Raw genomic sequence first — 16,210 nt, forward strand, 5'->3', positions numbered from 1 at the left:
CATCTGTCACTGCATTCTTGCATACCAGGACAAGGGTCTAAATCAGTGGTGTACTTAACATAGAGGTGACTGTTGTGGCAAGAGGGAGTCCAACATTTAGGAGGAGTTTCGTGTACATGGATATAAATAGACTCTATTGGGGTAAAGTAGCAGCTGTATAAATCCATATACAGGCAACTCACCCGAGGAGTCGCATCACATAGTGGAAACCATAATGGGAGTGCTGGATATTATTACTGACCTCACTTATGTTGGGGTTCTTTGGGGGGCTTCTGTCTTCTTATTTTGAAAGGACTAATATAACTTCATGCTGAGTCACTATTTATGTCTGATCAGCTGGAAGTGCTCCGACAGAGGCTCCAAACCTCTGTTTAGTCCCATCTCTAAAGAAAATCAATGGCATCCAATTCTGGCTTTCAAAAATGAAGCTCAGCCATTTCTGAAATTATACTATACTATCAATACAAACATTCACGAAACATGAATATATTTTAGACTCACATTTAGCTTTAATAAGCTCTTAATGATCCTGGTGTTACCTATGGATAACTGGGTCACATATTCCTTTAAGAATCCTTTTGGTAAGCTCACAAAACTCTTCTAAATGTGCCCAGCGATTGATGCTTTTATTATATGTCATTGAGGAATTTTACAACACTTTGTTGCATCCACTTGGATCACTTTTATGGCGTGTAAGCTCATTGTATGTACAAAACAGGTGGACCAAAAGATGGTTAAAAGAAAATGCCTTTGTCATCACCACATAACTATGATTTAAGGTGATGGAGACATCAAGTTATACAATACAACAATGTAAAATACTTGTACAATGCAATCGATTGTTATAAATGACTCCAAGTGGGCATTAAGATCATTATTAGAGATAAGGCACAACATAGCTACAGAAGGCAGGACGTTTTTTGTCCAACACAATTAAAGAAATTTGCATAAAATCACCCGAAATGCCTTGACATAGGTAATGTCGATGTTCTTAAACAGCACTTTAGTTTCATTATAAGGTGTTGGCGTTTGCATATTGGTGCTATAAAAAAATAATCACAAATGTCACCAGTTCTAGACCTTTCATTTTGCTAATATCCCCGTTTTAAAGATGGATAGCTGACTTATAGGAGCCTGTGTGCTATTTTAAAGCCCTGCTTGTAATATCAGGATCCAAGATAAAAAATGATATATTTACATGCTGCTTTATGTATAGGAGTATAATTCCCCAGGTCGCTCCTCATGGGCGTAGCCCAAATATGTCTCCGTAGACACAAAAAGCAGCTGAGGTCCCCAGGACCAGGGGGCAGTTGCAATCCCATCAATGCAACTGAAACACAACATTAAGAATGGAGTATTCACATGTGTGACCTCACAGAGGGACCATTTTAAGGAGTGACACAGGTGCATGGCAGAATAACCTGGTTCAGACCACAGAATGGCTTATATGTTCCCTTTAAAACGATAGAGTTAAAGCATGAAGACAAAAATGAATTGTTTATATAAAGTACTATATGTGTATTATTGTGCATTGTAAATGGTTTATGATCTATTCACACATGACATGGATCCCTAAAGAAACAGACTTGTCCAAATTCTGGTGTATCCAAATACCAAGGTTTCAGATCGCATTTTAGTCCAACTTCCCAACTTGTCCTTACATCGGAGGGCTTTAATGTATCCCATTGTACACCCTGAAAGCGAGAGGAGGAGTGAACATCAGAAGCAGCCAGTGATACTAGCTATTCCGACCACTGATGAAATTGACCTTAAATGAACAGTTACGTCACTTGGTGACCTTCCCAAGCATACGATCTGTGGAGGCCGATTGTGGAAGCAATACACTGCATCTGTCTTCGCTGACCATATGCCTCGCTCAGTAGGAGGAAGCAGAATGGAAAGATATACCTTAATCCCTCTTTCCACCCAGCACTTCCTGCAGGATGCAAGGTATACTTGTCACATGGAGGAAAAAAGCATGCATCCACCTGCCAGTATATATCTGTGTATACACTCAGTGTATATGTTGGATCCATCACCTTTCAGATCTTTTCTTATAAACCCTACATCAGTGTGAACAGAGCCTAAATTATTTAAAGGTAATTTGATGCAAGAGCATGGATTGTTTCATCACACACACATCACAAGGACCATAACAGAGGTGTCAAATATGAACTTAAAATGTTCATACTAAGATTTTTTTTTTAATTGAAAATCCACTGTTTTAAAATGCAGACTACTTTGTATGCCCACAATTTATAAAAACTTTTTTTTTCATTATGTGTTAATGGAATCCTAGAATATAAAGCAATAGTGACCCATAATAATCTGCAGACACTGGGAGAGGGGAAGGACTAAGATGCAAGTTTGTGAAACATTGAATATCATAAAACTGAGCCTTATCCTAATACTAATAATAGTCTGTAGGCAGTGCTGTACATCGAGGATGGTGGCCCAAAGTAAAGTTAAATAATAGTTTATTTTTTACTAGTTGACTTGACATATTTGGCACTCACATCCCTAGGCACCCCATTACCTAGCGGATTCATTACCTTATATTCCCTGCTTTTAGGGCTGCACTATAACCATGTAGTATAGGATCCCTATCAACAAACCAAAATATTTACATACTTACAATCATATCTATACATTGTGGGCTGTTGCCACTGCTCATTAAATACCGTTTTTTAATAAAGACATATTCATTGGAATAGAACTTCAAACCGCAAATGAATAATTTTATTGAATTAGTTTAATAGATTGAAATGTGTCCAATAAAGATTTGCTTTCTTTGTACGTGTTTATTGTTATTTGTATGACACGAAGGAAAAAGCATATAAAAATACTATTTGTTCCTATCTGAAACAGCATTTATAACACTCAGAAATATACTTAAATAGATTTATGTGTTCATGGCTTGATCTATATAATTATAGTTCATAACCTTAACTCTTTTCACCATCTAATCCAAGCTACATATCAGCCAAACTGCAGAGAAATTATTGTACATCGAGTGTGTTTATGAAATATATATATATATAATATATATATATATATATATATATATATATATATATATATAGGACTGGCATGGGCCCACTTCATCATAGAGTACTACCCGACAGAATTTATCCAAGTTTTTTTTTAAAAACGGTGGCCTACACTTAAAGGGGCTTTCCCAAGAATCAAAGCTACATCTTAATGGAGCCGATGGAGGTCGGCGAGTGCGGCGCTCGGCAATTTCGTTCAACTCCATTGAGATGTATGGAGCAGAACGGTCATGCGCAGCCGTCTTCTCCATTACGACGAGGGGTACAACTGAAGGAACTGGGACCCCATCGGACGCCTCGTTTTCGTGATCTGTGGGGGTCTCATAACTGATGAGATAGGGCCTAACTTTGATTCATGGGAAAATCCCTGTAAGCTAGGTCAAGTGCATTAAGGAAGTTTCAGAAGACTGTGATTGGTCCATGAAGACCAACTATAGTGCCAGAGACAGGACTCCCTACAAGATATCACAATTTCTGTCCTCTGCACTATATGTGATTCATGGAATGGCCACTGTTGTCCGAAACTGGCCACTGCTACAAAGAGTATGACATTTACATATCACCTTACAATCACTGCAAACACTGAAGAGGCTGCAAGACTCAAATGCCACAATCTCTTTAAAGGAAATGTACCATTTGCTTTTATGCATTCTACACCAAACATACCTTGAGAAAGCTGTAGCTACACTGATGCAGAAATATATCTTGTTTCATTCCTGAACCAAGTGGTTTTGCTGAAAAACAATTATATGATTATGCTAATGAGGCTCTGCTTCAGAGAATTGTATAATCACTGTGTTGTCCCCGACAGGCAGAAGTAATCAATTGCTGCACCATCCCCCAGCTGCTGTGTAGGAGTCATCCAGCTTAGGTTGATAAGTCCTGTCTGGACAGTTCAGAAAGCTCCATGTAATGTGTTTATGAACAGCAGCCAGCATGCAACGCATCTTCCCCAAATTCCTGAATTTTATAATTGTTTTTTGAGAAAAACCACTTAGATCAAGGATTAAACAACATATGTTCTTGCATCAGTGTAGCGGCAGCATTCTTAAAGGTATGTTTGGTTCACAACACATTAAAGGAAATCTACCATTTGTTTTCATCTCATCTTTAGCGGCTGTAGAGGGTTGGATGCCACTGATCTAATATTGTTGGCCAACCCCAAGGACATGCTATTAAATTTTAATGCCTGGATTACCCCTTTAAACAACAAAAATATTAACCAATATACAATATCAAATTAGCAGATCTTAAGAGATTCTTAGATTCAAAGAAAGGAAGAAGGAAACTCCAGAAATAAACTTTTGTATAGTAAATTATTACAAAGTCGATGATTTGTTCAACTTGTCATGGGTTGTCCTTATTTTTTCCCAGGACTGTAATATATATTTCTGTACACATACATTATCTGCAGTTATATTGTAAAGAACAGCAAACATTAAGCAGCCTCTATTCTACTAATAATACACATTGCATCCACACGTTACTGTGTGTGAACAATGAGTTATAGTTGTGCTTTGGCCACATGTGGGATCTAGAAGTCACTGTGTTTGCATCTGGTATTTCCTTAATATAGTGAATTAATATCAGGCTTGGTTACAAGCTGGACTCCAGCATTTATGTGTGCCATAATGTTCTATACAAGGCCAAATCTTTCTGAAGTCCCGCAGGTCTTGTTTTTTTTTTCTAATGATATAGTTGCAGTGTATTTCTTCCACATCTGATTCGACTGAATTTTACCTCACAATACCAAACATCCAAGTCCAGTTTCTGGGCTTGTTCAGCAAAACAGAGAACATAGCAAAACAGAAGAATATACGGAATAATAAATTAAAAGCCCCTCCCCCCAACTTAATATCCAAAGTAGCAGGACTTTTGCTTATTGCTGAAGTCACTGTGGTTTTCAGGTTCACACGGACATATACAAAACATATTACATAATGCATTTTCACGCAAATACACGTGAACCAGTACAGAGACAAAAGCACACACAAACACAAAAGAAAAGTAAAACAGTAGGTAGAATAAAAAAATGCCTGCATCCTTATCTGAACTGACAAGCAGTTAAGCATTGGTATGGAATGCTGGTTTTTAATGTATCTTTTGCGGGTAAATTTCTCTTTCTTGGTTAAAAATACATTCAATAGGAAAAAAAACATATAAAATTATATATATATATATTTTTATATATATATAATATATATACAAATACTTTGTCATTTTAGCATAATATACATTTACATAAATATTCCTATAATGCTAAAGTCTGAAGAAGCATAACCTTCTCTTATTTAATTTTTTTTTGTAACTTTTGCTTTTTTTTTTTCTTTAACTCAGCTTTGAAAAAGGTGCTTGGATACTATAAAATTAAGCGCCTCCAAAACAGGGTAGCAGTTTTCTAATTTGCACAATCAGTAACTTAAAAAAACAAACTAAAATCAAACAAAAATAAAAAATGAAGAAAAAAAAATGGATTCTAAAAAAATGCTCTGCCTCCCCCTTCGAAGCACATTATTTTTTATTCCAGCAAGCTGTTGCCAATAGCTTTCCATTTTTTTTTTGCCTAAAACCATTGCCTATCTCCAGCATCAACAAAAGGTAAAAGAAATTTCAATCCTTCTCTTGTAGCGCAAAAATGCAACAAAAATCACACACACACATGCTCACACACGCACACACACAAAAAGTAAAAGAAAACAAAAATAAAATTGATTCAACAACACCCCATTATAAAAGAAATTACAGAACAGTATTTGGTGAAGGTCTGAATATGCTCAGCTTTAAATACTGCTCTCAGGAAAATAAAAATCCAGTGCTCAGATATAGATATATATTTATATATGAAAAACACCTACTAAGCCCTCTGTCATTTTACCGTAATCCAACTGGCCAAACGCTAAAATCAAATAAGAGAAAAAAAAAAGCAGCACATTTTCTATTGTTTTAGAACCTTAACCATCATGTCTACCTTACTGCAGCTATCATCTGCTTTTTGCACGTTTTATAACATTTTTGTCCGTATTGTACATGTGAAGAGAGATCAGCTTAGAAAAAGAATTATTTGCAGCTTGAATTGTACAACCTGTAGCAAAATTAGTAAAGACCACAACATTTTCAGCATTGTTGTCTTGTGATATAGATTCTGATGCAGGAGAAGCCAATGTCTCTGAATGGGGGGGGTGGGAGCACTGCTGTTCTCACTTGGGAGTTACAAGGATAAGCCAGTAATAGCAACTTAGTGAGAAGAAATCTGGCGCCCCTCCATATATAATCGCCTTCCTCCTGCGTCAATTTAAGCTCTTGTGACCTCTCCTTTGTCGGTTCCCCAAACTACGTCCCCAGCCAAACTGAAAAAAAAAGAAAACATCTCTACAGCTATGTTACAAGCAGATACGCATAAGCCAGTCCTCCAAACTTTGGTTCTAAGAAAACACTTGGTCAGTTGTTACAAAGGGAAAGTGGGAATGTTTGTTTTGGCACATTGCAGGAGACAGGAGTTCATCTCAGTAAGGTCTCGACTGTATATGTCACACAATCCAATAAGCAAGTGCACGGTTCTAGTTTTTTGTATAGCAGGCTTCAGTCATTTCCCATCCTCTTGTCTGTTTTATTTTCCTTTTCTCAAAAGGAAAGTCCATGTGATAGAAGTCTGGGGCGTTCCTCAAACAGTTTGATAGAAATTATCTGCCTGGAGGTTGTTCTGTTTTTGCATACTGTAGAAGCCACTGTATCTAGAGTCTGGGTCGGCCATTCTTAGCATCCTTTGTGAGCTGTCCACTTGCACCTTAGTCCCTTTCTTGCAGTCCACATATACCAATTGGTTGTTCAGGCAGGTTGGCTGTTGGACACATAAGAGTTTAAAATCAGAATTAGGACAGAAAATGAGCCATAAATCATGTATGACATAATGCCAGAGGCGTAACTAAAGCAAAAGCAGCCATAACAGCTGCTATGGGGCCTACAGTGTCAGGGGGCCCCAGCATCCCACCTGGCACACTAAAGAACAGAGGATCTGCTACATTATATACATATTATGCTGAACTAATCGGCAACTCAGATAAGAAATGTCGGGAAAGAGGGAAGGGACAACAGCTACTGGGACAGATCTGTGTAAGTGTATACATGTACAAATAGTGTATAAACATATCAGTGAATAAATGTGTGCACATAAGTGTATATAGTGTGAACATAGAAATGTAATTTTCCTAGTAACTATCTATATTGTAAAGCGGTCGGTCATCGACATAGACCTGTGCCATAACTAGGGTAGGTAGGATGGCATTTATCTGGGCACCAATTGTGTCCTTGGTAAGGTATTTCAGTAAAAGGCTAAAAGCTGTAAACTGCTGAAAAATAACCCTTATAATAATATAAAATACATATTCATTTCTATATCACAGGGTATGTAAATGTAATTGGTTTACAGAGTATTCCTCTCTAGCACATTTCTGTCTGTTCATGCATGGAATGGGTTAAGCACACAGTAAAAATGCTAACATTCCCTTGAAACACCTAAATCTTGTGTTCCCCTGTGGAATGTTCTGAATGTGACAGTGTGAGCAGACATGCAAAGCGAGAAGCAGTATTGCCTTGGGCCGAAATTCAAATATTCACGATATTAGGTTTCTACTTGACTGCTTTAACCTACTCCTCTTCCACAAGGTAGCAGGAGATGTACACTTATCTGTACCATGTACATCACACATCTGGCTTGGTATTGGATGACTGAAACTCTCCTTTTTAGGCTGGATGTATGTAAAGCGTGCTTTGTTGTACTTGATTTTGTAGTTCAAATCTGCATGTTCTGATCAAATGAGCGCATGTCCTCTATTTATTCATATATAGAAGACACAATAAAGTAGACACAAGTGCCTATTTATTCTACACTGCTCACAGACTAAAAACATTTATGTACATATTTATGTAGAGGCAAAAAACAGGTTAGTCAATGCAATACTTACTGTAGAATAAGTGACATGCTACACACAGGCCCAGTTTTAGTTCCACTTTTGATCTCTGATTAAGTCAACAGCCAGTGTTGTGTGATGTGTGCACTTGCTCCCTACTACTGCTTTAGGGACCTGTCCTTATGTTATAGCTACATTGACTAAATAAAGTCTCATGTAGTCTGAGAATGAATGTTTGTCTCTTCATTGATGCTGTGGCCTGGGTCTATTACATTATGTCACACTGCAGGCTGCCCATTCAGATTAGTTGTGGTGAGTAGTAGGCACTGGCTCAGTGGGGAAGTCATTGTATGAAAACTTCATTTCCATTATAATGAAGACTTAATTTTTATTAAATAGGGTCACAGTAGATATTGGAGAACTCAAGAGACGAAACTGACTGCAGGAGACACCTGTTTACTACCCCAGTGATTTTCAACCTGTGTGCCGTGGTACACTAGTGTGCCGCGACACATGGTCAGGTGTGCCGCGGGGAAATTTCCCCAAACTATGGTGCCCCCTGTGTTTTTGTTACAATGTAGGAGACGTGTACAATAACACATGTGCAAGCTTTGAACCTCGTGCGACAAAATGACGCCACCAAGGCCGGCGCATCATCCTAAGAGTGGAGAGACTCCCGCATTTGCCCACCGCCAAGGTAATGCCCACCAATAATGCTGACTATATGAGCTTTTGCCTGAGTATATGAACTATGAAGTATATATACTATAGTCATGAGGCTGGAGTACTACAAGTACCAGCTCATATGCTGAGTATATGAGCTGGCACTTGTCCTCTGGCCTCATGGCCATAGTACTTCTCATTGTACCCCTTTATTTTGCAGTATATGAGCCACAAAATAATCAGCACCATATACTAAAAACAGGGAGAAACTGAGAACTGTTGAGGAAGAGCTTCGTGTGTGTCTTTCCACCATTCCTGCCAGGATATCCCTTTTGTGTTTATCGAAACAGGCCCAGGTATCACAATGAGTGAGTAAAATAAATTTAGAATCTATATTATTAACTATATGTATAATATGACTGTTTTAGTGTCATTTTGTGCTATTTTGGTTGGTGGTGTGCCCCAGGATTTTCTAAGTATAAAAAGTGTGCCGCGGCTCAAAAAAGGTTGAAAATCACTGTACTACCCTGTCACTTAATTTCTCCAATGGTCCTAGGTGTGCTCTGACTTTGTATTACTCAAGTATCAAAAGTAGGACATTAGTCAAGGCATCTATGTAAATTAAGAACCTTTACCTTTGTAGGTGTCCGGTAACAGGGTACTGGTATCCATTGCTTTTTCTTATTTAGAAGAAGGAGGACTATAATGATGATCAAAGCTGTTAATATTGGGATCGATACCCATGCCACTGAGTGAAGTGAGGTGTCCTCGCTTGGCTGAGGTCTGCCTCCTTCCCTGTAGTTCACCTTAAGATGACCCATTTCTGGATGAATAAATTGTAAGAAAACCATTAGACAGGAGAAACATTAGTATATCATCCACCAGCAGGTATGAAGGTTTCTATGTAGACACTGAGGCTGGATTTTAGTGTATTCTCCAGCTATCACTGAGTAATTCTATAGCCACCCCATAAGTTCAGCCACCTGCTACATGGTTGTGATCATTTAATTCTAACAGTTGTGATAATAATACAAAATGACTAATAACAAAATGATTTGCATAATAATAATAATAATATGAAAATGAACATACAAGTATTTAAAGTGCATATTATGAAAGGTATTATGAAAAATAAAATAGTATTCTCACAGAACAGTTTGCCCAGAGGACAGCACATTTGCAAAAGATGTATGTACTCCAGGGCAGGTTTCCTCCACAAAGAACAGTAAGTATAAGGCTCAAAATTAACGCTGATAAAATGTTATTTGTTTTATCCAAGACCATTTCCATAGTTTGTTTGCACCATGAGGTCAACATAAGAGTAAAACTACCATTGCTTAACCTTAGTTTTAACGAAGAACCTGTGCCAAGATTACAATTCATTGCCCATCCATAGGATCAAGTGTAGGTCTGCTGCACCCCCATCTGTATGCAGCACTGGTTGCATATGTGTGCAGCTGATCCATCTGTATAGGTCTCCAAATGTTACATATAGTATACTGCTTGGTCATCTCTGGAAGACCCATATAGATGAATAGAGTATTTGTTCCATTTTGGTGGGGATCCAAAGAACGCCTATTCTCATGATCATGGGTTGATGTGAACATGAGACAAGTAGTAAACTTTTCACAAACCATAAAATCCATCAGCTTTTTAATGTTTTTCCATTAACATTAGTTAAATGGAAATTGTGACAGTGAAAGTTCAGTGAAAAGCAGTTGAATTAAAAAGTAGGAAGAGCCGAGTAGATTGTAGGACAAGTCCCACTGTAAGGTGTTATTCATTTAATGAATAAGTCATTGTATTGTGTAACAATCTGTGCTATAATACGCTGCCTGGAGACTAATGTGACAAATTCCCTTTAAAGCACAAACCCATGAAATCAAGTGACCAGTCCACAACAAATGAAGAAAAAAATACAAAAGAGAATTTTGAAACAATGAAAGCAATTTAAGGGCTTAACCTTCCTCTAGAAGTTTAGTGAAAAGTTAAGGGGCTTTAAAATTGATTTGGTAGTTCAATTTATCAATCTATTCTATTCTTCAATCTATGCCTGTAGGAATATGTTCCATACTTACCTTTCTTGCTGTCTGTACTTACAGGTTTCTTCTACATATGGTGTTGGGGCACTGATTGTTTCTGATAGATAGAAGCGACTTATCTAGACATTGAGAAAACCATGTAAGCGGTTTGGGGTCCTCACCTCTGTGGTGGTGAATGTCATTCTCGCTCGGTGTTGGCCAGTGAAAGTCGTGATCGTTTCTTCCTCTGTGATTTGTCTTCTCAATAGGGATGTTAGTTGGTTCTGGAATATACATCTCTGCAAAACACAAACTCTATTAATGCTATACGTTTGCTTTTTTTTTTTTTTTTAAACTTTAGATATAAATAACAAAACCTCCTTACAAAGACAACCCATATATGTATACGGACATGGGGTCCTGCTTTACAAATAATGACTATGTGACTTACAGAAAAAGTTAAATTGTATCAATGAGCTTCAGAGTTGTGGCCATTTCAATATGACAAGTGGATCTAGGGAATCAGGTATTGGGTTAGACTGTTTAACCCCTTAACGCTCTGCGCCGTAGCTCTACGGCGCAGAGGTATAAGGGATGTATGAAGAGGGCTCACGGGCTGAGTCCTCTTCATACAAAGGTGGGGGTTTTTGCAAAATGCATAAAACCCCCACCGCTAATAACCGCGGTCGGTGCTAGCACCGATCGCGGCTATTAACCCCCCCCGGTTGCCGCCGGCAAAGTCGCCGGCGGCATTTAAAAGACGGCGGCGCGCGGGCGCCGCCATCTTTTTTTCGATCGCCACGCCCCCGAACGTCATCGGGGGGCGGCGATTGGTTGCCATGGTAGCCTCGTGTCTTCTTTTGACACGAGGCTATCTGGCAGCTGCAGATTCGTTACAATGAGCCAGTGGCTCATTGTAATGAATGTGCTGCAAAAATTCCATATATTGCAATACAGAAGTATTGCAGTATATGGTAGCAGCGATCTGACCATCTAGGGTTAATGTACCCTAGATGGTCTAAAAGATAGTGAAAAAAAAAAGAAAAAAAAAAAAGTTTAAAAAATAAAAAAAATTAATAAAATATTAAAAGTTCAAATCACCCCCCTTTCCCTAGAACGGATATAAAACATAATAAACAGTAAAAATCACAAACATATTAGGTATCGCCGCATCCCAAAATGCCCGATCTATCAAAATATAAAAACGGTTACAGGCGGCGGTGACCTCCGAGGCGGGAAATGGCGCCCAAATGTCCGAAATGTGACTTTTACACCTTTTTACATAACATAAAAAATTTTATAAAAAATGATCAAAATGTCGCACAGACCTCAAAATGGTAGCAATGAAAACGTCGCCTCATTTTGCAAAAAATGACCCCTCACACATCTCCGTGCGCAAAAGTATGAAAAAGTTATTAGCATCAGAAGATGGCAAAAATTTTTTTTTCTTTTTTGTACACATTCGTTTAATTTTTGAAAATGTATTAAAACACAATAAAACCTATATAAATTTGGTATCACCGCGATCGCACCGAACCAAAGAATAAAGTAAGCGTGTTATTTGGAGCGAAGAGTGAAAGTCGTAAAAACTGAGCCCACAATTTTTCCACATTTGGAATTTTTTTTCAGCTTCGCAGTACACGGCATGTTAAAATAAATAACATTACGGGAAAGTAAAATTTGTTACGCACAAAATAAGCCCTCACACAGGTCTGTACACGGAAAAATGAAAAAGTTATGGATTTTTGAAGTTGGAGAGCGAGAAATGAGCCGAAAAACCCTCCGTCCTTAAGGGGTTAAAGGGAATTTGACATCAGTTTAGAATGCTGTAGTTAGTGTCTGGTATTGGCTCTGTAACTATACCTTTGTGTTGGAGTTGTTTGCAGCAGAATTGATATTTATGTACTGCATGCTAAGATTAAGGGCATTTGGTTATTGCCAGAAACGAGTCAAAGAATATAGATTTTGTGGTGGTTAGATATTGTCAATATACTTATATAAAGATCCAGATCTTTATAGGAAATCTGCCAACAAAATAAAGCATGATAAACCTGTGCCACTTACTCATAGATCCAGGTACTGTGACTGTGGAAATCCTTTATATTTATTATCCATGGCTGACAAAAATCAATTTGTAAAATTATGCTAATGAGAGTTAGAGTCTCTCAGTGCTGAAGCTACACAGTTTGTTACATTTTCTCCCCCTGCTCCCTCAGCACTCCCCCTTCTGCTGCCTGTAATCTAACTGCAGCATAGGTAGGTTGAGTACTAGGTGGGAGGGGAAGTGCTTTTTGCACAATGTTTAATAAATCTGTGAATCTACAGCAAAGCAGGGCTCTGGTAACATCCCCCAGGAGCCCTTCAGGCTAATTAGCATAATTATTAAAGTTGATTTTTAAAAGGAAAGAAGCCATGGATACCAGCCATAAGATGATTACCACAGTCACAGTGGTTGGATCTATGAGTAAGTGTTCCTGGTTTATCATGATGGATTTTGGTAGTAGATTGCCCTTAACAACAGAGCTGGGAAACTCCTCCTGCTCCTCTTTAGTTATTTGACTTCCCTGGATTCCAAGCAGGCTTCTCCCATTGCATAGTGGAGCCTCCGTCAATCATGGCTACCGTGACCCCTAAGAGGAGAGGGTGAGGTGTATCTGTTTTTATTCTGTACATTAAGAGCTTGTCCATACACCGTTGAGCTCTTGAATCTCTGCATTTAAACTGCTCCAAAGGGAAACTGTGTAGTGCTCAACCAGAAGCCTTTTACAGCCTTTACTCATAGCAGAAAAAAAGGGGCTACCAAGCAGAACAAAACAAAGTGCAAAAAAAGTGTGTGGCCATACCTCCAATGCACTTTTAGTAGATGCAATCCTGAAATGAACAGTCAATAGTGGATTATAATATCGGCGGTCTAGGAGGTCCATGGCAACCCAAACCAACCACTAAATTCTATACTTAGATGGGCCTTTACCTATAAATTCTGGACTTGTAAGGGCTATAATATTCATACAGCCCAGGGCCCATGGCAGTCATAATCTGACCCTGTTTACAGTCCTGCTGCTGCTAGTCACACACACAGGTACGATTAAACGGCGTCTAGTGACCACTTATCCCTTTAATTAATAAGAGCATCTAATACCAGATCTGAAGCTTTTTAATACAGCCACAAACCATAATACAAGACATAAATTATATGACCAAGTTATTAATGCATATTCTGGACAATAGAGATTCATGGAAAAATTAATTGCTACAAAATTTCCATTACTGTATATTTCTAAAAATACATACTCATAGAGCCAGATATTGTTACCTGGGCACATAGGACAGCAGCTTCCTTCAACATTTATTGGCTCCACACATGGCAGAGGTGGGCAGCTCACAGTGGAGCAGAGGGTCTGTCCTTGCAAACAGTAGCAGTGAGTGCAGCTGTCGATGTCCCATCTCTCTTCATCTGCATAGGTCTTGCCGTTGAAGTGGCAGACAACTTTCTTGGGAATTGTATCCTCTGTGATGAAAAACAGAGACACACAAAAGAGCTATAAATATAAAAACCATACACAACTTGTTGAGTAGTTTGTTGAGTGTATGCCTAGCTGTCAACAAAACTTATTCCATTTATTTTATCTATAGTCATTATCAGTTACAGTGACAGAATACATGTTGGACAAGGTCCTCTGCTTTGTCTTACATGCTAAATAGATTTCACAAGTCATAGGCAAGGTTTGTTTTTCTAAATGAGACACAACCTGTTTCACAAAACAAATCATTTAAAGGACATCTACCACCAGAATGAAAGACTGCATCCAAATGGAGGGAGGGGCTCCAGGCTCCATTAACACCTAAGGAGCCCCTCAGCATCATTTGCATACAGTTCTTCATCCTGGTGGTAGATGCCCTTTAGGACCTACAACCTTGCATCAAGTAAAGGGAACCTGTCATCAGAAATTTACATCAAAGTCAGATGTAAATTTGTTTAATAAAGTCAAGGAGGCTGATAGTTTAACACTAAAGTCAGCTTTCCCTGCCTCAGAATGCCCCATTTAATGTACTTGATGGCCCTGCATCATCATTGACCAGATCTGCTAAAGTCAGGCGCATGATGTCAGTCACATGAGAGGTGGTGTTCAGAGGCAGAGAGATCTTGACTATGGTGTTATACTCTCCTCCCTGACTTTACACAACCAATTAACATCTCACTTCAAAGTTGATTTTCTGTATGATGCCACTGACCTGGGGCATGAAAGAAACAGTATCTAGAAGCTGCTCACCTGTGTGACGACATACTGGTAGTGGTTTATTAGGTAAATTTCTGATGACAGGTTCCCTTTAAGGTGTAACAGAAAAATGAATATGTAGGGTATTTTACAAATTCTGAAAATGTGCTTATAGCTTCACTTTCAAACTTTAGTGCAAGACTGTGAATTTTTGTGATATGACCTTTACTAACACAGTTTATTTCAGTTTCAGAATATGGAAATCTTCTATACCTCCTGAAAGTGGCATATGTTATAGCTTTACTTAGAACTAATCATAGGGACTTATTACCCAGAAACCCTTTTTATAAGCTTCACATATAAAGTACGGATTTTGCAGCCACTTAATAACATGCTGCACATATCCTAATATACTGTACTTTCTGCCTCTACTTAAAATATGAAAAATGAACAATTAACCTGAAGGGCAAATGCAGAGAAAGATAGGATGGTATTATAGCTATCAGGATGCTAATCCATAGCACAGAATAACATTACCACTGCAATAATATGTTTCTGCTGACTGAATGTGAAGTACTATGCTGTTGTTACAGATACACTGTAGAAATACAGTGATGGGAGCAGAATACTATAAAAACAAAATCAACTTCAATAAACCAAACTCCACTGCAGGAATCACAGGAATAATGCAAACTATTGTCATCATAAACTCATTAAGTATTAAAAAAAAAAACTGCTATAATAAACATATGTGCATTGTGGAGAGACTCTGCAAAGCATATGGACTACATGGAATATTGGATATGTGTTACTTTATTGGATAGTCTACTTTAATCCTTACAGGACACGGCCCTTTTTGGTTTTTGCGTTTCTGGTTTTTACTCCCCTCATTCCAGAACTGATAAATTATTTTTTATTACGTTTACAGAGATGCATGAAGGGTGTAAGCTGAGTTTTTCAGCACAAAAAATGTGCTGAAAAACCTCACCTCAGCTTATACACGAGTCAATAAAAAAAATATAAAACTTATATACTCACCCTCCGGCGGCCCCCATGCTCAGCACGGCTCCCCGATGTCCGCGGGACTCGTCTTCTGTTTTCCCCACGGCTCCTCTTCTGTCTTCGGTAGCAGCCAGCACAGACGTGGCCATGTTATCTTCAGGCCGGCGCATACTATGATGTCAGCAGCGGCCATGTCATAGCATGCATCTGCCAGCAGAGCACATGGCCACGTCTCTGCCAGCTGTTACAGAAGACCGAAGAGGAGCCGCGCCGACATCGGGGAGCTGTGCTGAACATCCGGGCCGCCGGAGGGTGAGTATATAAGTTTATTTTTTTTAAGTGCTGGGTGG

The 16,210-nt window shown here is 38.6% G+C and overlaps 1 protein-coding gene across 2 annotated transcripts in view; it reads right to left on the reverse strand.

Annotated features, from left to right (window-relative positions):
• Positions 1-4,646: 4,646 nt before the first annotated feature.
• Positions 4,647-16,210, reverse strand: part of CRIM1 (cysteine rich transmembrane BMP regulator 1) — a 474,029-nt gene continuing 462,465 nt past the window's right edge. For both annotated transcript variants that reach the window (XM_072140823.1, XM_072140822.1), the window contains 4 exons: positions 13,955-14,149; positions 10,824-10,940; positions 9,256-9,443; positions 4,647-6,888 (listed from right to left, as the gene is read on the reverse strand). In XM_072140823.1, the coding sequence (XP_071996924.1) occupies positions 6,712-6,888; positions 9,256-9,443; positions 10,824-10,940; positions 13,955-14,149 (677 nt within the window). In that variant the 3' untranslated portion in view covers positions 4,647-6,711. The remainder of the gene's footprint in view (positions 6,889-9,255; positions 9,444-10,823; positions 10,941-13,954; positions 14,150-16,210) is intronic.

This window comes from Engystomops pustulosus, chromosome 3, assembly GCF_040894005.1.
Source record: "Engystomops pustulosus chromosome 3, aEngPut4.maternal, whole genome shotgun sequence".
NCBI lineage: Eukaryota > Metazoa > Chordata > Amphibia > Anura > Leptodactylidae > Engystomops > Engystomops pustulosus.